Raw genomic sequence first — 27,363 nt, 5'->3', positions numbered from 1 at the left:
CCGGGACTCCTGCACTGCAGGCAGATTCTTTACTGCTGAGCCACTGGGGGAAGATGAATAATTTAAATATTTACATTTTTCAATCACATTTTTGGGCAAAAGGATAATTTAGAAATGTGACTTTCATTGTTAACTTTTAATACTAAATTCAAAATCATGCTCTAAAGGAAAATAGTTTACATAGAATTTATACATAGTTAAAAATTTATTTGTTTTGTTAAAACTTATTGGCAGATTTTCTAGAATGTCACATGATAGCTTCAGTCATAACATATTAATAACTTTGTTTTTCTTTTACATACTCTGGGATCATGGATAAAATAGAAGAATAATTTTTAAACATCTTTCAGGATATTAAACTGTAATATAAAATAAAGTAATAAGACTGTAATTGTGCATTGAAAACCACTGGAATTTACGTCCTTGGCTTTTAGTTCTTGCTCTGTCATTTGTTAGCTGTGTGCCTGTGTTATACAAGAAAATACTTGATTTCTCTGGAGCTCTACATCTCAATCTATACATGTGTTACATTGTTTTCCAGCACATAAATCGTGTGATTCTGTTACCCCTGCCCTCTTATTTTAGTATCTAGGTTCATAAGTTTAAGCTACAGTGGATTCCTTCACTTAAGCTAAATTACTGAAGTTAGATATTGATATTTGCATATTATAATGAGATAATTTAGGGACTTGGGAAAACTTTATCTGCCTACACTTTTAAAAAATGGCATTCTTAGGACTTCCCTGGTGGTCCCAGGGTTAACACTCTGCACTTCCAATACAAGGGGCATGAGTTTTATCACTATAGAGAACTAAGATCCTGTATGTCGCATGGCACGGCCAAAAAATAAAAAATAAAATAAAATGGCATTCTTAGTATGACAAGAATTGTTAAATTGTTAAACAGGAACACTTTAACCATGCAGAGTGGGTTCCTCTCTCATGTATTTATTTATTCTATAAATATATCCAAGTCTAATTATGCATATTTTTATATCTTAGCATTGTGAGTAACAATAACAAAAACAACAACAAAAAATTTTCGTGAAACTTTGTTTTTCTGTCGGAATAGGAATGAAGCACTGGCAGATTTATTACTTCAGTGGCCAGAGAGCATCTTAAAGCCTTGGATTTAATGATAAGGTCTTTCTTTTCTGTCCCAGATATCAGAGAAGATTGAGGAGAACATGGACAGGTTGAGGGTAAGCCTGTCTATCTGGGATGATGTACTTACAAGTAAAGATGAGATCGACGGATGGTCAAACCATTCTGTTCCACAGATGACCGAAAGCATCAGCAACCTGAATGACAGCCTTAGAGCAGAAGAATTCCTGAAAGAATTTGAGGTAAAATGACTACAACCTTCCTATGTGAGCTCGTGGTACATCATTGACGAGAATATGAAAAAATTGTCTTTTGTAATTGCTTTCAGATACCTACTATACTCAATATTCTGTAATAACCTATATGAGAAAGTAATCTGAAAAATAGATACATATGTATGTAGAACTGAATCACTTTGCTGTACACTTGAAGTAACATGACATTGTAAATCAACTGTACTTCAATTTTTTAAAAAAGAAAACAGACCACTGGGGAGAAAAATAAAGCTAATTCTTCCTTTTAAGACAAATATGAGTGTAATAAAACTCTTAATTATCATTTTCTTTTACTTGAATGTTGAATAGACTACTGATATGAGAGGTGTTTTCTTTTGTGTGTCTTTATCATTTTTTAATTGAGGCTCTTTTACTTAAAGTTTAATAGACTAGTAAAGATTCATATTTTGTCCCATTCTTCTGAGATTATGGCACCTTCCTATCAGAGAATCAAATGGAAAGTGTTCATAACCTAATAATATTTATTATGTATTCTTTCTTTATTCAAATAAAATGTTAACTGAACAGTCACCACACCCCGACCACTTATGTTAGGTGCTGGCTTCTTCCACTAGCTTTTCAGAAATAGAAGAAAAGTGGAGACTGGAGTGTCACAGGCTCCCATGGAAAGTAGGCTTCTAAAGTTCTGGTGATCAATTTGATAACTCATTTTATTGCCATTTCTTGCATTCATGTATTCATCCTTTCATCAGATTCCCAATGAGCACCTAAAATATGACAAGCACTGTTTTAGACACTGAGAATTTACTATTAAAACAAAGTTACTACCCTCATGGTATTCACAGTATCTGCATTACAACATATATCATATGGAAACTGTCAAGCAGTAACTGGGCCATGATGAAAAATGAAGCAAGGTAAGAGGAAATAGAGTAATCAGAGGTAACCTGTCTCACAAAGCATGGGACTGACTGCGCCCTTGGTGAGAGAAGAGACTGTTTGCATTCTGTCCTCAGGGCTCCAGCCCAGGGCCTGGCACATGGTTGGACCTTGACAGACACCTGAAAAAGTGACTGCAGTCTGAATGAAATGTAGCTGAATCATCTGTGTGTCCTAAGTTATCACCTGTCTTGGACCCCAAGAACATGTTATAAATTATCCCTGTTTCTAAAACCAAACAAATAAGAACAAATTATTCAGACTAAAAGTACAGTCAGGAGAGGGATCGCACAGCCTGTTTAGGTGTTAGCTTTGATGTTAAATTAACGTAACAGCTCAGACAGTGGTGTGTGCTAGAGTACAGCTTGCACCAGCTCACAAAAGTCAATTGTTACATTTTCAGGAATTTTGCAAGTGCTAAACACAATCATTATTTAAAATTAAGTTGTAGGGACTTCTCTGCTGGTCCAGCAGTTAAGGTTCTGCCTTGCAATGCAGGAGACATGGGTTTGATCCCTAATCGGAGAACTATTATAAGATCCCAAATGCTGCAGAGCAGCTAGGCCCGAGAGCCGCAACTGCTGAGCCTGAGTGTTCTGGAGCCCATATGCTGCAATTAGTGAGCCTTCAGGCCACAACTAGAGAGTCCATGCACCACAAGGAAAGATTCTACATGACGCAACAAAGATCTCATGTGCAGCAATTAAGATGACCATGCTGCCAAATAAATAAATATAAAAAATTAAATTGTAAATAGCTATATCAACCTCAGATATGCGGATGACACCATCCTTATGGCAGAAAAGGAAGAACTAAAGAGCTTCTTCATGAAAGCGAAAGAGGAGAGTGAAAAAGCTGGCTTAAAACTCAACGTTCAGAAAACAAAGATCATAGCATCTGGCCCCATCACTTCTTGGCAAATAGATGGGGAAACAATGGAAACAGTGAGAAACTTTCTTTTCTTGGGCTCCAAATTCACTGCAGATGGTGACTGCAGCCATGAAATTAACAGACACTTGCTCCTTGGAAGAAAAGTTATGACCAACCTAGATAGCATATTAAAAAGCAAAGACATTACTTTGCCAACAAAGGTCCATCTAGTCAAGGCTATGGTTTTTCCAGTGGTCATGTATGGATGTGAGAGTTGGACTATAAAGAAAGCTGAGCACTGAAGAATTAATGCTTTTGAACTGTGGTGTTGGAGAAGACTCTTGAGAGTCCCTTGGACTGCAAGGAGATCCAACCAATCTATCCTAAAGGAGATCAGTCCTGAATGTTCATTGGCAGGACTGATGCTGAAGCTGAAACTCCTATACTTTGGCCCCCTGATGCAAAGAACTGACTCATTGGAAAAGACCCTGATACTGGGAAAGATTGAGGGCAGGAGGAGAAGGGGACGACAGAAGATGAGATGCTTGGATGGCATCACCGACACGATGGAAGTGAGTTTAAGTAGGCTCCGGTGGTTGGTGATGGACAGGGAAGCCTGGCATGCTGCAGTCCATGGAGTCACAAAGAGTTAGACACAACTGAGTGAGTGAACTGAACTGATATTAGTAAAGACACTGTATTAAAAATGAAAGCTATAAATTCTCAAAACTTATCACTTCCTCATTACTTTTCAGCAATTATCTCAGTTCTGAAGTAACTGACATTCATTATACGATGAAAATACTGCAGAATATGTGCAACCACATGGTACTTCCAGCTCCTTGTGCTATGGCATCATGTTGTAGCTCAAAATGGTGGTAAATGCTATAAGTCTGGGCCAGTTGTTCAACGGGTCTGGAGGACGCTCCTGCTGCTCACCTCTGGGATACAAGGAGCCAGTGGGTGTCAGCCACATTCACAAAGTCAGATCTGATCACTCACAGAGATCAGTTTTTTATGTTGCTGTCTGTGGTGCACAAGTTAATAAGATTAGTGAACTGGATTCAGCTCGGTGCCTAACAGTTTCATTGCTGCAATGCAGGAAGTGAAGGGGAGCTGTGTATGTGTGACCCCTTAATTGCCCAGGCTGCTCCTGGGGAAGGCCAGTGGGCCTGACAGGAAATTTCTTCCTGGGGGAGGAAACTGCTTTCTAGATTGAAGACATCAGGAGGTTTGTTAGTATCTACAAAGCACCGCAATACCACATTTCAGTTGAAAGGGACACTTTACTAAATGTTCCTTCATGGGTCCATTGCCTGGAGAATTCCACGGAGAATGGTGTCTGACAGGCTACAGTCCATGGGATCACAAAGAGTCGGACACGACTGAGCGGATAACACTTTCACTTTCGTGGGTCCAGATAAATAATGAGGTTTCCAAGCATCTAATTTGTTCCATAATGATTCTCTGGTTATTCTTTTTTCTTCTTGTGTTAGTGTTGATGGGAGGAAAAAAAAGAAGGCAAGAGGCAGAATGTTAGATGTCAATTCCTAATTAACCTGAATTCTGTTTTAAACACCCTTGAAATTTCTAATCGAACTATTTCTTCAATTACTGTAGACTGTATTACATTTATTATACATATTATATTACATTATATATATGTAATACATACTGTAATGCATACTATATTTCATATAGTCTACAGTAATAAAGAGGCACTCCTGATGTGTATTTGTTTTGAAATGCTTACCTAAGACTTAAATGCTGCCATAGTAGCCAGTGATATTAATGCTAATAAGGAAACGACAGTTAGTCTGCTGAAAATTCCCACTGACTCAAGACTTTCGGTTAGTGTTTAATTTTTTCCAGAAGTTTTTATTTTCCCCAATAAAAGAGGGTGGGAAGAAAGTTCTGCATACTCCCTCACATTCCCAGTGAAAGTTAATGATGTTATTTTTCCACATTCACAAATAATGCGAATCCTCAGAAAATGGAGCAGATTTGTTTTTTGTTTTTTACCCTGGGTTAAAGTTGGGTCTTTTTGACAGAGTTAATGCTTGAAATTATGAAATGCCAAGTAAAACATGTCTTTAGTTGTTTACGACATGTAATTAGTTGATAAGTTATGTTTTTCCCCTTTGTCTTTTACCTGGCAGTCTGAAGTTAAAAAGAAAACATTGAGATTAGAAGAACTTCGTTCCAAAGTTAATGATCTTAAAGAATTAACTAAAAATCCAGAAACACCTCCAGACCTTCAGGTAAGCGCTCCATCAAGTTTGTAATAACTCTATGTACTATTAATATAAATTCTCAAAAAAGTGTGTGTGTATATATGCACATTCTATGTATTTATTTATAAGTGCACGTGTATGTATATGTTTGTGTATATTCTTATTGTTATCATTGTCATAATTCCAAGCAGACACATAGACCTTATCAGACATGAGAGTCAAAATACAGCATCTTTAGAATTCCTGGTGCTAGTTCCAACCCAAATATTATAATAAGATTAGTTCTTTTTTTCCTTACTAAATTTTGGAAGTCATAGCATTCAGCTTTCCTCAAGGACAATTTTAAGTCTAGACAGACATATTTATGAATATTGATATCCTAATTCATATTTTTCTAATCCTTCTTACTGAATAATTGCATTTGGAGGGATTACCATCACAATGTCTCCCTTCATTCCACAAGGCTCTTTAGATGGCATAAATCCACAGGTACTGGAGGCAGGCCAGGCAGACAGGGTTTGACCAGGAACCGGGGGTGCTTCAGTGAGGGAGCTTGGGCATAGCCAGCACCAGTTCTCAGGGCCAGGAGTTCTAACTCATTACTTTAAGCTATTTGTTGCTGCTTTCATTTTCTCTACATTTTCTCTCTTCTTATATTGCCTTTCTCCTTTATCTACTGTTTCTTACTAACCCATCAATCTTGTTTGATCACCTGTACTTTTGCTCTGGCCCAAGACTGTTTATCTATCAGTTAGTTATATCGGTGGATGATATACTTGTACCAGAAGGTTAGATGCTTCACCTGAAGCAAGAATAGGCAAAAGGGGTGCTGATAATCAGCAAAATTAAGTAGGAGAGCTTGTGCTTATCAAGGGCATAAATGGACGACAGCTGGATTTTGGCAGAGTGAAGATGGAGGCAGGGTTTTTTGAGAGAGCTACTATTGTGCCCTGTTTCTCTCTTTCACTCTCTTTCACACACACATGCACACACACACACTCCTACCCATGCCCATGGAGGAAATGTGGAGGTCCCTGCACCTTACCTCAAAATAGAAAGGATTTCAGTGATACTGTCTGGAGAGCATGACACGTGCCCTGTGCGGTTGGCAGACACAGGAGACTAGTATCTAATCCCCCACAAAAAACCTTAAGGGTGGGAGACAGGCTGGCTGACTGCTGATGTATTTGCCAAGGATACATGATTGTTTTGAGTGGCCTACATCTCAGAGTCATCTGGGGTGAAATGCCAGTGTGTGTCCTCTGGCCCGGAAATGAATGATGAAAGGAAAGGTAAGAGAAGAGCTTCGGTGTGGGCATCTCAGGGTCCTGCAGAGGCTTTCTGCAGGCTTAAGAGGCTTTCTGGTTGATGAACAGGCCTCCAGCAGGGATTTAGAGATGCCATAAGGCTGCACAAGGAGGAAGTAAAGAACTTGAGAGGAATGTGTTGCCTGTCTCTGGGGAACTTCAGTAGGAGGGGCAGCAGTGAGGGGAGCCTCAGAAAGCCCCCCACACATACACGAGGCCTGTGACAGGAGTGAATGTGAACTCCCCCAGCCCAGAAAGCAGAGAGGCCAGCTCCCAGCGGTGCTCACCACTGTCCTGCCTGTCTAAGCCTGCAGGTGTCAAAGGCTGTTGAAAGTGGGGGAGTACGGAAGAAAGATGAAAAAAGGCACTTGGCCCCTTTTTCCGCTGGAGGCTTCATGTTTGCAGCAGGTCTGAGCAGAGGATAAGAAAAAGAATCTCTAAGTTTACCTTCAAAGTTTTGATTATTAAATCAGCCTGGATGTTCTCAGTGTGGAGTTGAAACTGCTTTGCAGTTGACCAGGATTATAAATCCTTTTATTGTTATGTGTGGGAAAGTCCAGGGCTTCCCAAAATCAGTCATCTGGGGAGGAAAGAAGAATTAACTTCAGTGAATATTTTAAACGGGAGACAAAAATGACATTGTTTCATCATAGAATCCCAAGGTGGTGTTTGTTCAAGGTAGTAGCTACCTCAGGGTGAAAAATATGTGTTTCCCTGGGAGAATGAAGAGCAGGTTTTCAGTCACCAACTTGGTAACTCTGTGTAGGTCTAGTTCTGTTTTGAAATGAGATCTTGTGGATTTCCTGGAATCTCAGTCAAAACTTCCACTTTAAAAACCCAGTATTAACTATAATCCTCACTCTTTCCATTTCCCCATTACTCAAGATATTTGGCAACTTGAAACCACTGATTTTCCTCTTTAAAAAGCTGAATTAACATCCTTGGTGAGGCTTCTGTGATTTTTACTGTTAAGCTGCACATGAACAGAATCCCTGCTGAACAAGGGCTCTGGTCTTTACAGATTTTAATGAAATCTCACTTTATGTTTTAGTTTATAGAAGCTGACTTAAGGCAGAAACTGGAGCATGCCAAAGAAATTACTGAAGAAGCAAAAGGAACCTTGAAAGAGTTCACTACTCAGAGTGCACAAGTGGAGAAGTTTATTAATGACACGGCAACCTGGCTGACAAAATTAGAAGAATCACTGATGAACTGTGCCCAAACTGAGACTTGTGAAGCGTTGAAAAAAGTGAAGGTAAGTCATAAACTATTACTAAGCCTTTACCTTTCAATAGTAATATTAATTCTCCTGCTTTTCAGTGACTGTAATAAAAATGTAACCTCTGTTCTGTTACCCATATTAGCACCAAACCAACTAATTCATGATATAGGAGACAGCAAAGTAACAGATGGAGAATTGAATGCAGGTGGTAAGAAACTAAACATGAATGTTCTAAAAATGGAAAGCATGCATTGCTATAGGGCCTGCTTAAAAATACTTGTTAATATATAATACATATTTTTCAGTAAAAAGGTGGGAGCCTATAGAAGAACTGTTTGAATTTCTACAAATTTTCAAACTTGAATGCCTAATAGTTTTTCATCACTTAATTATTTTTATTGGTCAGCATGACTGCTTTCGTACTGAGAAGGATCTACGTTTTAAAAATGGTTGAGAAAACGATATATGTAGTTTGTGCTCCTTTAGCATAGTTTCTTACTGCTCTTGAGACTAAGGACATATACTTCTAAATTTTGCTACTGGTGCTTTTGGTGTGGCCTGTGATCCTAAAACAAAGGCCACGTAACCCAGGGGAAAATGTGGATGCAGGAGGCTGACTCTATTAATAGTTTCTAATAAATTAACGAAACCCAAGATTCTGGGCTGGAATCCACAGAAGATCTTTTAAGTTTGTTTTAAATCCTAGACTATAACCCAAATCCTACCTATCTCTCAACAGCTGTTTACAGGTGTAGACAAAATTGTATACATTATTGAGTGGATTTCAACGTCACTTTCCAAGAAACATTCCAGAGTGTGGTAGATGAGATATTTCTCTTGAATGTAATGAATATCCTTCATGGCATACTTTTATTCTTAGGACATACAAAAAGAACTTCAGAGTCAGCAAAGCAACATCAGTACGACCCAGGAAAATCTCAATAGCTTGTGCCGCAAGTACCATTCAGTGGAGCTGGGGAGCCTGGGCTGTGCGATGACGGGGCTGATAAAGAGACACGAGGCTGTGAGCCAGTCCTGCTCCAAGACACAGGCCAGCCTTCAGGATTCTCTGGAAAAACACTTCAATGGTGAGTTCCGACAGGCCTTAGCATGAGTCGTTTGTTTACAAGACATAGTCCAAACCAAACGCTGCCTAGAAACGGCCAGAAAACTTTCCACAAGAGTAGCATTTTAAATTTGTGTCTGCGTTGAGATTTGAGCAATGAAATTATTGTGGTTGGGCTCTCACTGTTGGCAGGATTCTTCTTTCTCCCTAAGAAAGTAGGAATCCGCCATCTTGATGAATCTGAACTTCGTGCGGATTTTCCACGTAGAGCTCCTTTGTGTGGAGAATGACTCCCACTGCTATGAGGAAATGACACAGTAAGCTTGGATATTAGGAGAGCCTATAAAACAGCAGGCATGTAATTCAGGGAACTTTTGGTCATTTATGTCCCTGACTCGGCCTCCAGCACTGCTGTGTCTCTGCTTTGGTGTCAGTGTGTGATGCTCTAAGTCAGCATGGTGGGCAGGGGAGGCGGTTCCTCCCTTTGCCATAGAAATGGCTTTAACACCTCAAGAGCATTGCTCACTCTTACATAGTTAAGCAATTATCTTTCTTCACCAAGAGAAAAAAAAAAAAAAACACAGTGGGAAATCAAATATGTCAGGAATACAAATTTCTTTTCAGTCTTACATCTGAGATAATTTCTCAGTTCTACCATGAGAAATCATGGTTGTAGGTCTTACTGTATTATATTCTATACTATTATTAGTACAGTTTTCTTTCTGGAACATATTGTAAGGCAGGATGTAATGGGCTGATCACCAGAATTAATTCATTGTGGTCATCCTGGAAGCTCTTTCAATGTTTTCTATGTGTTCCTTATTTTTGTTACTTTCCATAGAGTCTATGCAGGAATTCCAAGAATGGTTTTCTGGAATAAAGGCAGCAGCAAAGGAATCATCAGATAGAACTGGGGACAGCAAGGTTCTGGAGGCAAAGCTCCATGATCTTCAGGTATGCAAGCTGGCGCTGCTGCTGCTGCTGCTAAGTCGCTTCAGTCGTGTCTGACTCTGCGTAACCCCATAGATGGCAGCCCACCAGGCTCCCCCGTCCCTGGGATTCTCCAGGCAAGAACATTGGAGTGGGTTGCCATTTCCTTCTCCCAATGCATGAAAGTGAAAAGTGAAAGTGAAGTTGCTCAGTTGTGCCTGACTCTTAGCGACTCCATGGACTGCAGCCTACCAGGCTCCTCCATCCATGGGATTTTCCAGGCAAGAGTACTGGAGTGGGCTGCCATCACTACTTTTTCCTAAGTTGCCTTCAAGTGACTTCAGGTCAGACCTAAATCATCTATTTCCCCAAACCTTATTTTCTTCTAACCTTTCTTCTTCCCTAAAAGAATTAGATTTCTTGGGTCAGAAAGAGATAGGAAGTATGAAAAGTAAGTTGATAAAAATGTTAGAATTTCATTCATGTTGATGTAAGGCAGAAATCAAACCTATATTGTAAAGCAATTACCCCTTGAAAATATATAAATATTGAAATATATACATTTTTTAAAAAGTTAAAATTTCATAATTTCTAGATCCCATTCCTCTCTTTTTTAGTCTATTACTCATTCTTCGGCAATCATTCAGAACTAAACCTAATTTTAGTTTTTATGGCAGTAAAAGCATAAATAATTGTATCTACTTTACATCATTGTCATGAAGAGGTTTTAAACAGAAGACATGGCTTGTGTTTTTTTAATAACCTAGCATCTGAATTTGGAGCTAGGATATATTCAAATAAAAGCAGTATATATTGTAGGTTTTAAAGGTGTGACAGACAATGAAAACTGTATGAATTTCGATAAGGGAGGGCCACTGTGCAGCAACATTAAGAATGATTGTCAGGAGCCTAAGTTCAAGTTAAGTTTTGGCCAAGTTTTTCAAATGGTTAACCTGAGCAAAGCACTGTGTTAAGTATTATCAAAATATTTTTTACAAATTAATGGGGAAAAACATTAATGAGGAATATAAGGATTTTGTGGCTTAATGGGTGATGTGATGGCAATTATGCAGATAACTCATTAGCAGCCGGGGAGGAAGATCATTATAATACAGGAAGCTGGTTTTGCTGGAGGCATGGTGAATTCAGATGTGGAGCTGGGCTTTTTAAAGCTTGAAATGCAGAGGATCTCCATGAAGCAAAGTCTGAGTGACAGTCACAAATGCCTCTGTGAAGCTCAGGGTGGAGGCAAGACCAGCATAGCGGTTCTGGACATTTTTGCTCAGTTGAAGCCATGCCCATGTATATGATCTTCCAAGGAAGAGGTGCATACCAAGAAAAGAAGGAATCTGAACACAGGATTTTTTGTGCAGTGTGGGTCAGACAAGGAGGCAGAGTGGAGACAATTAACCAATTGAAAGATGTCACATTAAGCATTTGAAGAAGTGGAGGCTGGACCAGATTGAGATGATGAGAATGGAGAGGGACTGAGAACAAACCTTGATGAGAGCATCCTTCTTTCCAGCTCGATGTTGCTTGCAGTTGGTCCTCAGTGGTTCCAGTGACTGGCTGGCACCATCCTCCATTCTCAGTCTTGACTGTATCCAATTGTATACATCATTCTCATTGAAGCTTATTAAAAGCCTTCTTCCTTCAGGCTGTTTTTCTTCTCTTGCTTTACTTTCTCAGGTCAGAGTTGTAATTAATCCTCTTATGCAGTAGGATCTTTGAATAACAGCAAATGCTTTGTGTTACCTTTGTTTCGTGAAACAGAACATTTTGGACTCAGTCAGTGATGGACAGAGCAAGCTTGATGCGGTGACCCAAGAAGGACAAACTTTGTATGCACATTTATCTAAACAAATTGTCAGTAGCATTCAGGAACAAGTTACAAAAGCTAATGAAGAGTTTCAAGCATTTCTGAAACAGTGCCTTAAAGACAAACAGGCTCTACAAGACTGTGCTTTGGAACTTGGGAGGTAAGTTTTTTCAACAGGTATAGATTTCACCATGCGCGGACTATTTCTTCAGTGATTTAAAGAGCAATTGGGAATAAACAAAAAATATTTTAAATTGTGAGTTTAAATTATAATGTTTTGACTTTAAGTACATGTTCATACTAGGACAATAACTGATTGATCAAATTCTGATGGTATCATTTGGCTTTATTTTCTATACAGAAAAAGAAAAGAATTATATTCACTAATAATTTTGAATGATGTAAACGTATGTACTTTTTGTCTGTTTGGCAATAACTCTAGATATTAGAATTTTGACACCTGAATTTTTCAATATCCAAGTCCTTTCCTCACTGTGTCTACTTCAGTGAGGTTGGAATTATGGCAGAAAACACTTAGTATATTTCTCTGAGTCAAGATTCCAATCAGGAAGCTATATCAACAGGGCTGGATAAAAAATTAGAAAAAATATTCTGTTGCTAAGAAAGGAAAGATGTCAGTATAATCAAAATGCCTTTTTTGGTTGGAGGTATTTGCCTGACTTTTGTCAAGGTTTCTTAGAGAATTTACATTGTTTTTTAAAACTTGAGAACCCTAGAGTTTTGTGCCATATTCAAATCCCCATAAGATACAAAGACCCAGAGATGACTTTCCTTCCCTTTCTAAGGGCTTCCACTGCCCCATTTTTCCACTGGCCCCAATTCAGGGTCTTTGTAGTAAGATGCAAAGTTAAGTGCACACAGGCATGGAAATGTAATCTTAATTACCAGCTATAATCATCAAGATAGAATGCTTCTTTTTCTGCTTGGATCTCAAGAAAAGTGTCCAGAATTTGTCATTTTACTACTGAAATAAGTGATTATTTGAATGGGATTATTGTCAAATTTTCTACTCTACTTGAAAATCCATGAGATCTTAATTGCCACAGACATTGATGACCTCAATATTATAATTCATTTATTATAATGAACATATAAAAATTTCTCTAACGTGTTTTGTTCTTTTCTTTAGCTTTGAAGATCAGCACAGAAAACTGAACTTATGGATCCATGAAATGGAAGAAAGATTAAGTACAGAAAACTTAGGAGAGAGTAAGCAACACATCCCTGAGAAGAAAAACGAAGTCCATAAAATTGAAATGTTTCTGGGAGAACTATTGGCTGCAAGGTAGGATGCAGAAGTGGAATAGAAGCTTTTCTTACTAGCAAATGCTTGTTTGTCTGGTTGGTTGGTTGGTTATTCGGGTTGCTTGTTGGCTGGTGAGATGGTTAGTTGGGGTGGTTATGTTTCTATATCTAGCACACAAATGATTGTATAGTGTTTCCATGGCAGTGGAGTGATCTGGAGAGAGTATTGGGTTGGAGATAAAGAGCTGACCTCCATTGCAGTTATATCTCCCTTTGTTCAACAAATTGGATAGGCCACTCATTTCCTGTATATCTTGATATTAGCTTTTAAACATGGAGAATAATAATAAATATATTTTCCTCCCAGAGGTTATTATAAGGATATAAGGAGATTATAAAAATATCCTTCATTTACAAAATAACAATATATTTCCATATATTTTTCACACACTTCAGCCTCCAGGATTATTTCCAATCCACCATATGCTGATAATATTGTTAGTAAAGCAAAAGGTATTGTCATGAAGTCTGACTGCCCTAGAGATTAACTTTCTTCACTGCAGTATTTGGCTTCCCATTGCGTGTCAACTGAGCAGATGTTTCTGGCTCCTTCTCAGGCAGTTCTCTGGCCTGTGCTTTGGACTTCACTTTTATGGCTTTGCTCCCTCAATTCACACGACATCGCTGGCATTTTCAGTTGCTTCACTGAAATTGTTGCACTGGAAGATAGAACACTTGTCACTAAGGGAGGGAAGCTTGGCCCAAAACTCTTTCTCATCGTTGTTTTGGTCCTACCTCTGTGAACCTTTGGTCCTACCTCTGTGAAACAAGTTGTTGATTTTGTTACTGAATTCAGGCTAAGCTGCTCATACTCAAGAATCTAAGAGTGAGAGACAAGTGTTGAATAAAAGGAAAGATGGCTTTATTGAGGCAGCTGGAAATTCTGGCAAGAAGGTGGACTCATGTCCCAAAGAACCAATCCCCACTGCTGATCAGAGAGCAGATTTTAAAGGAAAACTTGAAGGGTGGGCAGGCAGAGACCACCAGCAGAACAGAGCAGTTAGCTTTGAGAATCATCTTGAAACTGGTCATTTAGTGGTCTGGTCAGCATCATCTTGATTGCTTTAAGCACAGTTAATCTTCAGTTCTAAGGTCAGCTTGTTACCAGTACCTTGAAGTCAGTTCCTGGAATTGTGCAAGCCACATAACATACTCAGTACTGCTCAAGACAGAGCGTCTATGTCACGACTACAGTCCGGCCATCATGTGCTGTGCTTAGTCGCTCGGTAGTGTGCAACTCTGTGACCCCATGGACTGTAGCCCACCAGGCTCCTCTGTCCATTGGGATTCTCTAGGCAAGAATACTGGGTGGGTTGCCATCTCCTTCTCCAGGGAATCTTCCCAATGCAGAGATCAAACCCCGGTTTCCTGCACTGCAGGAGGATTCTTTCCATCTTAGCCACCAGGGAGGCCCAGGTGGGTAGCCTATTCCTTTGCCAGGGCAACTTCCCAGCCCAGGAAGCGAACTGGGGTCTCCTGCGTTTCAGGCAGATTCTTTAACAGCTGAGCTACCGGGCAGTTAGCTTTTTCCCTCTGGTGGCCATTTTAGTGGCTGCAAAACAACTCAAGAATGTGAATCAGACTTTGTTATTTATATCCTTCAGGGAGAAGCTAAAGATTCTGTGACTGTGTTGTCCTAACTGTTAACCACTTGAGCCTGCTCTTTTGTGACTCAGGGAGACCTGGGAGACTACAGCTTTTCTACAAACAAGAGACAAGGGACACAGAAGGGAAGGCACCACAGAGTCCTGCACAATTTCAGTTTTTTATAAATTGAACCCAATAGTGATTCAATTATAAATTGAAACTCACCCCAACCCAATGGTGAATTTCTCAAGGTCATGGACCATCAGGTCTTTATGATCCCTAGTATAGTGCCAACGATAGGAAATATTTGCTAAATTAATAGAATAGTAGCATTAGTCTAACCATAAAACTTTCTTAAAATTACATAGCTTTTTATTTACTTTTTAAATCTTGACTCTTGTCTAGGTACAGTATAACATGGCCAGACCTATTTCTCTCCTTCTTTTAAACGTTTGATATTATTCTTGAGCTGTTACTCTGATATTCCAGGACCAGATGCTGGGAATTTAGATATATTTGCTCCCATCTTCTTTCCATCTGGCAGCTTCTCTAGACAATCCTAATGTGCTCCGCTGGTATCCCAGCTTCTCCAACTGAGTCACCTGACTTCTTTCACTTGCTGGCCACTTGCTCTTCCCAGTCCTTTGGATTTTTTTTTTTTTTCCATCATAATATTCTGCAAGTACTTTGCATATCTTGGGGGAATGTCCTGTATTTTTAAAAAGAACCTCAGACTTAGGAATCACTGATTTTTACTGCCTATTTGGTAACATGTGATATCTGTCCTCTTGAATTATTATTTAACTAAAGTCATTGTTTAAACCATCTTCATATCTTACCTTCATGTCTCATGCATATTACAAGTATCAGTTCAGTTCAGTCACTTAGTCGTGTCTGACTCTTTGCAACCCATGGACTGCAGCATGCCAGGCTTCCCTGTCCATCACCAACTCCTGGAACTTACTCAAACTAGTGTCAATTGAGTCAGTGATGCCATTCAACCATCTCATCCTCTGTTGTCCGCTTCTTCTCCCACCTTCAGTCTTTCCCAGGATTATAAGTATAAGAGATGCATTTTAAAGTATATGTAATGTTGTCTAAGTCTTATATATCTCACTGAAGCACATAGGATTCTGTTTAGATAATAGCTGCTCAAGAAAAAGAAAAAGACAAGGTAGGAAATGGGCTTCCTGTCCTTTTTCTGACATTCACAACAGCTTGTGTGATAGCATCTACAGTCTCCCTTCTGATATCCCAGGCATTTCCTGAGAGATATGCTGATTCAGAAATCTGTAAAACAGTATAAAGCCAACCCAGCCATAGAAAATTAAGTTTTCCCTTGACTTAATTAACATAACCTCAAACTGAGATGAGCAGAGTTCCCAAGATACAACAAAGAAACCCACAGTATTCATAAGATGGCCTTTTGAAAGAACCTTTCTTTGGCACTTTATCTCTGCCAAACATTGTGCTGGATGCTGGGGATATGAGATGAATGTAATCCCCGTGGCTTCTAGAAGGTGAAAGCCTTGTGGATGGAGACAGACAGGATGTATGGGTGAGAGAAAGACGGAAAGAAGGCACCGGAAGGGGAGTTCGCATCATGCTTCCTGGGGATGTAAGCCCTGCACAAGGGATTTGAAGGGCCTCTTAGAACAGAAGTTGAAGAGTGGTTATGAAGGAGGAGTCTGTGTGTGTATACAGCAGGGTGGAGTGCTTGGGGAATTTCAGGGAGCTGTTTATGATTAGAGCATTAACTAGGAATGAAGAAAAGTCAGGGATCAGCCCGGAGAGACAGGCCTGAGCCATTTCCTGAAGTGAATCCCTGACAATACAGAGGGCTGGGATCCAGGCATAGCACAGACTGAATGAGATCCCTAGATGGGAAGTGACTGCATTCAGATAAACCACGGAGAGCCAGGTAGCCAGCCCTCTGAGGGCGCCCAGCACCATTACTGAAAGGTATGTCAGCTGTGAGCTCTGGTCTGGTGGCTGCTCCAGTGTCAGCAATCATGTGTCACTCCCCTGTGCTCCTGACTGTCAGAATTCATTTTTTCCCCCGCTGTTTTCTTTAGAGAGTCTCTGGACAAGCTGTCCCAGAGAGGGCAGCTTCTCAGTGAAGAAGGCCACGGTGCTGGGAAAGAAAGCCGCCTGTGTTCCCAGCTCCTCACGAGCTATCAGAACTTACTCCGGATGACCAAGGAGAAGCTCCGGAGCTGCCAGGTGGCCCTGCAGGAGCACGAGGCCTTGGAGGAGGCGCTGCAGAGCATGTGGTCCTGGGTGAAGGACATGCAAGACAGACTGGCCAGTGCAGAGAGCACCGTGGGGAGCAAAGACGCCTTGGAGAGACGGCTGTTACAAGTGCAGGTACGTGGGGCGCCAGCCTGAGGCCTTCCGAAGACTGCTGGATTAGACTCACAGGTGTTTGGGGTGTCCCTGGTGGCTCAGACGGTAAAGAATCTGCCTGCAATGCAAGAGACCTGGGTCTAACCCCTGGGTGGGGAAGATCCCCTGGAGAAGGGAATGGCCACCCACTCCAGTAGTTTTGTCTGGGAAATCCTATGGATAGAGGAGCCTGGTGGGCTACAGTCTGTAGGGTCACAAAGAGTCAGACATGACTGAGTAATTAACACACACACATGCATACACGCAGGTGTTTGAGTTAGGTCCTCATCGTTCAACAGTGAGCCTCCTCAGGATTATGTGGGCAAAATGAAGAAAATGGGCAAAAAAAGGATTTGGAGGGATTGTTTTTCTCTTCGGTCAAGAAATATTTTTGTTCTAATAGCTTTAAAATAATTTTAAAAAAAATTTTAGTAAACATTTTTAGCAAACATTGTGAATAGCTACTTTACTCCAAGCACCATGCAAGTTGATTGGAATATGGAGACAAAAATTAGTTCTTGCTTTCTAGAAGTTCCCAGTTAGTGGAAGAGATCAACCTGTAAATTGTTACTTTCAGTGCAGCCTGTATGGAGGGGCCGTGAATGAAGTACGGAGGAGGCCACAGACCAGCCTGCAGTCAGTGAAGTTTCCTTTGAAAGGCAGATATTACCCAGGCAATGGAAATAGGGATCTGTCAAGTCTTGGACAAGGGTGCCTTCATTTTCAAAATGACTTCTCTTTACTCTGATGCAAAAATCAATAAAGTTCCACTTCTAGGCTGTGGTCCAAAGTTTTCCAGGAACGTAAATCAAAGTTTGTCTCTGACTTCCAGACTCCCGGACTTCTAATATTTAAGTAAGGTGTTATAGGGCCATAGGGTCCAGAGTTTGATATTGTCGTTGTTGTTTAATTTTAAGGTAAGGTATGCCTTAGCTTGATTCTCATGGGAAACAACACATCAGAAGGTTTTAGTAATCCTGCTGATGATTATTCATTCTTCCTTCACAGGAAATTCTCCTGATGAAAGGTGAAGGGGAAGTTAAGTTGAACATGGCCATTGGCAAAGGGGAACAGGCCTTGAGAAGTAGCAACAAGGAGGGTCAGAAGGTGATCCAGACTCAGCTGCAGACCCTTAAAGACGTGTGGGCTAACATCATGGGCTCCTCCGTCCATGCCCAGAGGTACAGAGCCTATTTTTAGTGTGTCTTTGCCTGAGTCAAACCCAGTGACTTAGTGAAATGAGGGAGCAGTGCTGAAGGTATCCTGTAAGAGAGTCACCAAGCATGTTATTTTAGATAGTTGTGTGGATGCCTGTCTCTGCCTGATTGAATTTTCTGTAACTGCAGTGGCTGGTTTTGTTTGCTTGCTTGCTTTGTGTGTGTGTGTGTGTGTGTGTGTGTGTGTGTGTGTGTGTGTGTGTAATATTTACATCTCCCATAACATCTCTCATGGAATCTGGCACTCATGGGCTTAATCAGATACCTCCTCTAAATTCATCAAAGAAAGAATATGTCTTTAATAACTTTAACAACTTTAATAACTTTTTGCTTTTTAAGGAAAGTTAAGTCATTGGCAACTTTTGAGCTTACATACAAATGTTTTCCTCAACTGAAGTAATATCCCTGACAGTGGGGTTGCAGAGATGTTGGGAGAGTATGTGATCACCCCAGTGATGGGCTATCCTGACATTTAGAGTAAGGCCAGGGGAACCAACCTCCTGCTATGTGTGAACACCTTCACATGAGCAACAACCAGACCACATGACCCCATTGCATTAGACGCTGATGAGAAAATAGAGATTCTAATTGTTACACAAGGTGGTGGTGTTGTGTTACATTTATGATTGAAAGACTTTCATCTTCTTCCCTCTTCTCAGAGGATCTACAAATAATCTGACTGGCTGGTTGGACAAATGACTTTCAGTCAGTATTATACTAACACACATTCCAGAAGTCACATTCTAAAGGTTATATGTACTGTTCAATCGCTGAAGAAGTGTGTGCTCAAAATGATCTTCATAAATAGATGAACAGAAGATTAGAGCTCATCGCAAAACAAAATAACACTCCAGTTACTCACTGCAGTGTAAACAGTGAACCACGGTGACAGCTAAAATTTGCGGCGTTGTGCTTTGTTTTGTTCCCTTTGAAGATGGAGGGTAGGTGGTAACTCCAAAGAGTCAGCTGGATTTTGAATCTTCATCACAACTCATAATGGTCAGCAAAGGAAAAAAAAAAATCAGATTCCATAGTTCTATTAGTCTATAGATCAGACTGCTGGGGCATGAACTAAACTCCCCAATGCTTGGTAACAGGCCAACTTCATAAAAGTGAATAGCAATATGTGTGAATATTTTCCGGATGTTAGAATAAGATGTTAAATACAGGAAGCGGATTTAAGTCTTTGATTCTTCTCTTTCAGCAAGGAATTAACTTTGGAAACTGCATTTTGAGCAGTAGCAGTGCTCAAATTATTGTGCTAAAATAATGAAACAAAGTAGTTTTTGCTTTCTCAGTGCTCAAAAGCTAGGGTAGGGTACATTCAAAAAAATAAATAAATAAAACCAAGCCTCTGACTCAGATTGTGTTCCTAAGATGCTGTGGACTGTGGAAGAGAGTAGGGCTTGGATGGCGTCTGGAGAAGTGAGATGGATTTGGACTTTCCAGAAAATTATTTGCAGAAAGAATAGGGCTTTAAGGCATATATGATGAGGTATATATTGGTGCAAAGCGGAAAATTTGAGCAAAAGAAACAACTTAGAGGTACATTTACCACAGATAGAATAACTTCAGGATCATAGAATTATATGCAAGGGACAGTGGGAGGGGTCACTGAAGATGAGTTAGAATAGTTTGTAAAGCTAAATGTTGGAGGTATTTTAAAAATGCCAGTTTAGAAAGCCTTTTAGTTGACTATCGGGAGAGGTTTTGACTTGACTATTAACTTATGCGACTATATTTCTAATATTATTAGCACATTGAGCCTTCATCCCTTCACACATTCAACACAGAAGCACTAAACATTATACATTATATCTGCAAGTGAAAAAATCAATCTAATTATGTCATTTACCCAAAAGAATACTTTACATTTTGTATTCCATTATCTTTAATAGGATAAACCAAATCCAAGAAAATACAGAATTAATGTATATTAAATAAAATTTAACTGGTGCTCCCGGGCTGATATTTTGACAGTGTAACATGTATATGTGTCTATTCATTTAGGGCAATTAGCATTTGGAAGACAAATCTCCAGATGCATATGTGACTAAGACATCTTCAAATTTTGGCATAATTTTATTTTTATTTGGAAGAAGCTGTGTTGTAGGTCAGAAGAGTAATGTTTTCCCTTCACTTAAAAACAGTGTTTTCATCACTTACCATACTATTCGGTAAAAGAGCTTACATAGGTGCAGTGCCTTCATGGTTGGTTTTTAGTAGAGATGTGACGATAACTTACTTCTGTAATATGTGACATTGATTCTAGCACTTTAGAATCTGTGATTAGCCAGTGGAATGACTATCTAGAGTGGAAAAACCAGTTGGAGCAGTGGATGGAATCAGTGGATCAAAAAGTAGAACATCCCTTGCAACTACAGCCTGGTCTGAAAGAGAAGTTTTCCCTCCTGGATCACTTTCAGTCCATTGTATCGGAGGCAGAAGACCACGCCGGAGCCCTGCAGCGACTCACGGCAAAGGCCAGGGAGCTCTACCAGAAGACTGAGGATGAGGCTTTCACGGATACAGCTCAAGAGGAGCTGAAAACACAGTTTAATGACATACTGACCATTTCCAAGGTTAGTGCTTTATAGCAAAGGAAACACGTCAAGGTTCAGGTAAAGAATACACTGTAGGTTAAAATTTAGGGGAATTGGTGTGGAGGTTGTGAGGGAGGCTGAAGAGGGAGGGGATATATATATAATATATATATTATATATACATTATGTAGATATCTACACATTATGTATATGTATATATATATACACACATATATATACGGCTTATTCGCTTTGTTGTACAGCAGAAACCAACATAACATTGTAAAGCAATTATTCTCCAATTAAAATTTTTAAAAATAGAAATAAAACATGAAACTATATCTGTAGTGAACAGATACCTTACATAAAGGGTCATTTCTCACCAATGGATGCCCATGAATTTTTCTCTGTATGCAATTTTGGGATGATTTTTTATTCTTTGTTTTTCATCCTGCTCCACTCAGAACGTTAATCAACCCATTTCTTTTCTTTGTAAGACTGTCTGAGGCTCAGTTGTCAGTTTAGAGTTCTTTTGCTTTTGCTGCCACTTATATTTGTTATGTTAGGTGCAAGTCTATTCACCTCCCAGATTTCAGTCATGTACCAAGTATTCTATTTCTCATTTTAGTAAAACATTCATTTTTCTATTCTCCAAGAAATTGGCTCCTTCGTGTAATATGAAGATTTTCTCTCAGTTCTATCTCTGAATCCTTACTTTCCTCCATGACTTTTCTTTTGCATGTATATGAGAATGTTAAAGAAAATAAGGAAGAAGATTTTTTCCCTCTCTTGCTTCCTTTGGGGAAATCTTTGTATTATTAGTACTACAGTTTTTAACATATGTGTTAGTTTATCTTAATTTTTATTTTGGTAATGATTAACAGCTATGACTTCAGTTACAAAGACCTACAAATTTGAATTCTGGCTTTGACGCTTTTTCGGATGTATGACTTTGGGCATGTTACTTAACCTCTGTAACCTCTAAAGGTCCTTTCTCATAATATAGTTAAATAATATTATCTATATCACATAGCTGTTATGAGGATTAAATGAGCAAATTTATTTTAAGTGCTGAGCAGAATACTGTACCCAAAGGCAACACAATTAATTTCTTGAACAATAAGAACAGTAATAATAATAGTAATAATTAAGTGGATTATTAGTGAGGGATGTTAGTCAACATTCATTAAGCATAGGTTTTTATTCTAAGCTAGACCAAGGAAAACTTAAAGGAAAATGATCGCTTCTTCACAGTCTTTCAGTCTAATTAAGATTCAATTTTTTTTTCATTTTGAGATATTAGACATAGAGAAAATTCAAAAATAAGAAAAAAATCTCTTAAGATCATTAAGACACCTGCTGCCTTGTCTGATTTCAGATTCTGAATAATGATTACTGTTAAAGTACTCTTCTTTCTCTACCAGGAGAAAATGAGGAAAGTAGAAGAGATTGTGAAAGACCATCTCGTGTATTTAGATGCAGTCCAAGAATTCACGGATTGGCTCCATTCAGCAAAGGAAGAACTTCATCGGTGGTCAGATATGTCAGGAGATTCACCAGCCACCCAGAAAAAATTATCTAAAATTAAGGTCAGAAAACAGACGGATGGTATAACTGCATTGGTTCTTGGGTATCACATTCCTGTGATGAAGATTCTGTGGATAAGTTTATTTAAAATATTTTCGTCCTGTTTTCTATTTGTTGGCATTTATTACCTTGTACCTCATGAATCAAAAATATAAGTAGGAGGAAAAAGGAAATTCAAAACATGGTACACTTGCGAGGAAAATGGACCACTGTCCATGGATGCTTCTGTGTGCAAATGTGCTTATTATTGTAGCATCGAGGCCTACGAAATATGCACCAGATTGGGCTGACAAAATGAGATACTATTTTCTAGCACAGTGGAAGAAAAGTTTATAAAGTAACTCGGTTAGAAGTATTTGAATAATTCACTTGTTTTATTCTGTTTTCTTAGCCAACAGTATGACAGCATAGTAGAAATCAGTCATTTTAAGAGCATTAAAATAGGTTCCTGCATATAAGGTCTACTTAAAAAAAAAAAAAAGAAGTTCACATATCTGGATTTCCTCTCTGTGGAAGTAATAGATTTTAATCTGAGAACCAGGAAATGGTAATATTTTCAATTGTTCAGTTGTACATGAGGAAACATTGGAATACATAGTATAAATGGGGTCAGGAATAGAAGACTGGGATTGTGTTCTGATACCTGGAAATCAGAACATAAAAATACTCTTTGATGATAGTGACAATAACTACATTTTGAAAGTTTACTCTTAAATGGTCAGAAAGCATTATCTTATTTAAATCTTACTACGACTGCACAGGTTTTAAATGAGATAACCACAGAAAGCCACTTCTAAAATTCTTTTACCTGTGCGATTCCATAAAGCGCTTTGCTATATTCTTCACTAATATTTTGATTTGTTCCTCCATTCACTCACCCCTATCCATTTATTCGATGAAGGTTGTACAACCGTCAAGGAACTTCAAGTGTGGGAAGGAATGAGGATGCACAAACTCATGCTTGTAAAATCATACAGCAAATGTAACCCTAGCTCACAAGTTCAGGCTCTAGAATCGGACCCTAATGCTACATCTTATCCCTACTGCTTTTCTTAGGGCAAGTTACTTGATGTCCTCAAGCCTCAACCTCTTTCTTTATCGGTAAAAATCAGAGTAACAATAGCACCTGCCTCACAGAGTCATTTTGAGGACTGTGCCTAAGGCATTTTAGCAGTCCAGGAGCTAAGTCATAAATTTGTATTAAAATTAACAAAAATAATGGATACATAAATATATAAACATCAGAATAGATTCTGTAGAGAAATCTATTCTTAGCAAGAAATACCACTATTTTACCTAATTAGCAATACAGAAGTTTATCTTGTTATCTTTTAGGGTATTTGTGTGTTTTAAGCCTAAAGTTGCAGTTAAATTGTTGAATTTCTAGTGAGGTTCTCAAAAATAAGAAGAATAGTAATAAATGAATGCTGTATAAAGGTTGTTTTGAGCTTTCAGCTTAAGTATGTCTGTGAATGATTTATTTTAGTTACTATAAAAAATATGTAGTTAACATGCTGAAAGTGAAAGTAAAAGTGAAAGTCGCTCAGCTGTGTCCAATTCTTTGGGACCCCATGGACTACGCAGTTCATGGAAATCTCCAGGCCAGAAAACTGGAGTGGGTAGCTGTTTCCTTCTCCAGGGGATCTTCCCAACCCAGGGATGTAACCAACGTCTTCTGGATTGCAGGCAGATTCTTTACCAACTGAGCTATCAGGGAAGCCTGCATACTGAACTATTTCATATTTAAAATATGTCATATGAAAATATTAACATATTGAGGTATTTGAAATTGAGGAGGGCTTATTCTTTTGTTGTGATGGGTTAGCTTGATTCCTAGTGGAACAGAAGTGTCGTTTAAGCCACCACCTCGGGGAAGAAGATGGAAATGGGGTAGAGACAAGAGCAGAGGACAGTTCTGCCACAATCCTTGTTCACTTGTCTTGATGTCAACTTAGGAAAAAATAAGATTCACACCTTTATAGGAGCAATACACCACAGGTAAACATTCAAATCACTATCAAAATAGTTTCACATATTCCAACAACGCCGGATTTCAGGGTTCCCCTTTAGTCTGTTTCAGGATGTTGCAGATTCCCCAATTTACTTCGCCACAGACCTTGAAGCTCACAATGCTAATTCTCTACTATAATAACTTAGGAGGGGGTGGATGAATTGAATCCGGTTCCTTGTGGCACACTTGCTAAAACTTCCTAGCAGGACAGGGTCCCCCTCTGTACACATTTGGAAACTTGCAGGCCAAGTGACTCAGAGCCTCCTCGGTTGCCATGGTGATGTTCCATTACAGGAGCTGACGGATTCCAGAGAGATTGGTGCAAGCCGCCTAAGCAGAGTGGAGTCTCTGGCCCCTGCCGTGAAACAGAACACGACTGCCAGTGGCTGTGAGCTCTTGCACACGGAGATGCAGGCCCTGCGTGCGGACTGGAAGCAGTGGGAAGACAGCGTTTTCCAAACGCAGACCAGCTTGGAGAACCTGGTTAGCCAAATGGCCCATTCGGAGCAGGAGTTCTCAGGCCAAGTGGCTCAGCTGGAGCAGGCCCTTGAACAGTTTAGTGCCCTCCTGACAAGCTGGACTCAGCAGTTAGCCCTCCTGGAAGGCAAGAACACAGATAAGGAGCTGGTGGAATGCTGGCAGAAGGGCAGGGTAAGTTGGCTTCCTGTGTCTGCTGGGGGATTATGCTAAAATGTTTGTTTGCCTTTCTTTATTGCTAAACAACAACAACAAAAAATTCCTTGCTAACTAAAAACATGCAACATTCATACTTGGAAAAATAAGTATTAATCTAATTATATTTGTAAAGCTGCTCCATTTCCTTTTTTCATAAGTCAAAGTACTGTAAAAATATAGACATAAGGGAGAAAGAGGTTTTCTTTCATTTTACCATACGAAGCGTTTACTGATAGTGGGAATATTTTACTTTCATTCTTATGATGTAAGAGTTTGTAATGTTGTTTTCAGCTATTCAGTCTGAAAACAGTGGCCTGTGGGTAGAGGCATAAATAGACAGAGAGTCAGAGCTGTTTTCCTGCCAGGGAATTATTTCCAACAATTAAATGATTGAATTCATAGCTTTGAAAGAAATGTTTGGTAATCTTCTAAAGCACAACTAATAGTTTTCACCCTGATTAGCTCTCCTGTGTGTGGATTTGACAGCTGTGTTTGAATTAATCCGTTAACAGAACTAGTCATGCTCGCCAGTTGCCTTGTGAACTTTTTTTTTTTTAACTAATAGCCGCCCTTTCAGAATGTGAGGAAGGAAAGCATAAAAGGAAGAGTGAATAATGGGCAGAAGCTTGAAATCTTTCATTCTTTTACTGTTAAATAATATCTCAGAAAAACCTTTCGATATGTGCAGTTTTAGAGTGCTCTGAATCATAGATGTCCTTAAAAGGAAGTTTAGTAAACTTCTCTGTTTCTATTTATGTTATTCATTTCAAAATATCTCCAGCTAGTAAGAAAGTCTTGCAGTATTTCCAACACTGTCTTAAGTCAAGTATCTGAAACAAATATGACACCCACAAAATAAAATAAAACTTTATAATCATCTCTTATACTATTTAATTTATAATGTTTCTAGGATTTTTGTTTGTTTTCTCGCATTTCCTATCCTTTAGGCTTAAGCTCTAGAATAAAGCACAGAAAGTAGTTCTGTAAAACAAGGAGAAGGAAGTCAGTAACTGTCCCATGTGGTCAATATTATTCACTCTGGTATAAAAAAAATGAATTATTATGCTTTAGTTCTTTTGTGTTTCCTTTTCTTTCTCTTCCATTAATATGATGAATTTTTTTTTAAAGAAAGATTTGGTTATATTTAGATTGAATTAGTTTTGAGCTATCATTTTTTTATTCATACTACTAATGAAAGTAATCAGTGAAACCTATAAAAAAATGCACATGATAATGTAAAGAGAATATGAACTTTTTTTTTTTTTTGCTTTAGAAGTCCAGTTACCTTGAAGTTTGTTTAAACAAAGAGATAAAGGTCATAATGTCTTCATGCAATAGATACTTTGTTCTTTAAGGAACACTTGTGACAAATAACAGAAATAATTAAGGAATGCTGCACTTGTGACCATGCAAAACACCAACATTTTGGGTTGTACATAATTTAAAGAAATATCCCAATCACTTTTCGAAATACTGTAGTAGCCAATACATAGAGGTATGCCTTAGGTGGTCATAGGAATGTAATTCAGAAAATTAAGAAAAAAAAAAAATACTGGAACTGCTTAATTTATTCAAAATCACTGAGCAAGAAAAACAATCTTGAATTTCCATACTGATTTTACATAACTTGTATATAGTACCTTGACTTAAATTCAAGAGCAAAAGTTAAGACTGTCCTCTTCTATTTTTGGTAGACAACTGCATGGTAAACTAAGATAACATTTCTCCCTGCATTTTACCTGAGAGTGGCCTTTTTAATTTTATATTTAAAAGAGGACAGGTTTGGTACATTTATACTAATGTTAAAACAATGTTAACATTTCTTGGAATCTCAAGAAAAGAATATAGATTATTATTTGTGCTGGTAATTCAAAGTTGCCAGTCCTTTGCTTAGATCTACTTCCAGATTTGGCTCCAAAGTTCATACTTTAGATGATAATACTACATCACCTCCCAATATTCAGATTTCCTTTTATTTTTAATAATGATATTTTAATCTTAACACAGATAACATTATGCTGTGCACCTTAAACTTAAACAGTGCTGTATGTCAATTATATCCCAATAAAACCAGGAAAAAATAAAAGATAAAAACATAATAAATTTTCTCACCACACACAAAAAAGGAAACGGTAATTATGTGATGGGATGGAGGTGTGAGCTAATGGTCTAGTGATAATCATTTACAATATATAAATGTACCTTATCAACACGTTGTACACCTTAAATTTATACAATGTTGCTTATCAGTTGCATTTCAATAAAGCTAGGAAAAGCTTTTAATTTTAAAAAATGATGATAATACT

At 38.7% G+C, this 27,363-nt stretch overlaps 1 protein-coding gene across 1 annotated transcript in view; it reads left to right on the top strand.

The window, feature by feature from the left end:
• SYNE1 (spectrin repeat containing nuclear envelope protein 1) overlaps nucleotides 1-27,363 on the top strand; it is a 408,382-nt gene that overhangs the window by 125,999 nt on the left and 255,020 nt on the right. Inside the window, exons 44-55 of the mRNA XM_052645623.1 lie at nucleotides 1,163-1,345; nucleotides 5,308-5,409; nucleotides 7,741-7,944; nucleotides 8,792-8,999; nucleotides 9,819-9,931; nucleotides 11,681-11,886; nucleotides 12,877-13,032; nucleotides 16,715-17,006; nucleotides 18,033-18,205; nucleotides 20,514-20,823; nucleotides 22,209-22,373; nucleotides 24,677-25,033. Coding sequence (XP_052501583.1) covers nucleotides 1,163-1,345; nucleotides 5,308-5,409; nucleotides 7,741-7,944; nucleotides 8,792-8,999; nucleotides 9,819-9,931; nucleotides 11,681-11,886; nucleotides 12,877-13,032; nucleotides 16,715-17,006; nucleotides 18,033-18,205; nucleotides 20,514-20,823; nucleotides 22,209-22,373; nucleotides 24,677-25,033 — 2,469 coding nt within the window. The remainder of the gene's footprint in view (nucleotides 1-1,162; nucleotides 1,346-5,307; nucleotides 5,410-7,740; nucleotides 7,945-8,791; nucleotides 9,000-9,818; nucleotides 9,932-11,680; nucleotides 11,887-12,876; nucleotides 13,033-16,714; nucleotides 17,007-18,032; nucleotides 18,206-20,513; nucleotides 20,824-22,208; nucleotides 22,374-24,676; nucleotides 25,034-27,363) is intronic.

This window comes from Budorcas taxicolor, chromosome 9 (genome assembly GCF_023091745.1).
Source record: "Budorcas taxicolor isolate Tak-1 chromosome 9, Takin1.1, whole genome shotgun sequence".
NCBI classification, from domain to species: Eukaryota; Metazoa; Chordata; class Mammalia; order Artiodactyla; family Bovidae; genus Budorcas; species Budorcas taxicolor.
Note: the sequence above shows the minus strand (reverse complement) of the source record. Positions and strands in the feature narration are given on the sequence as shown.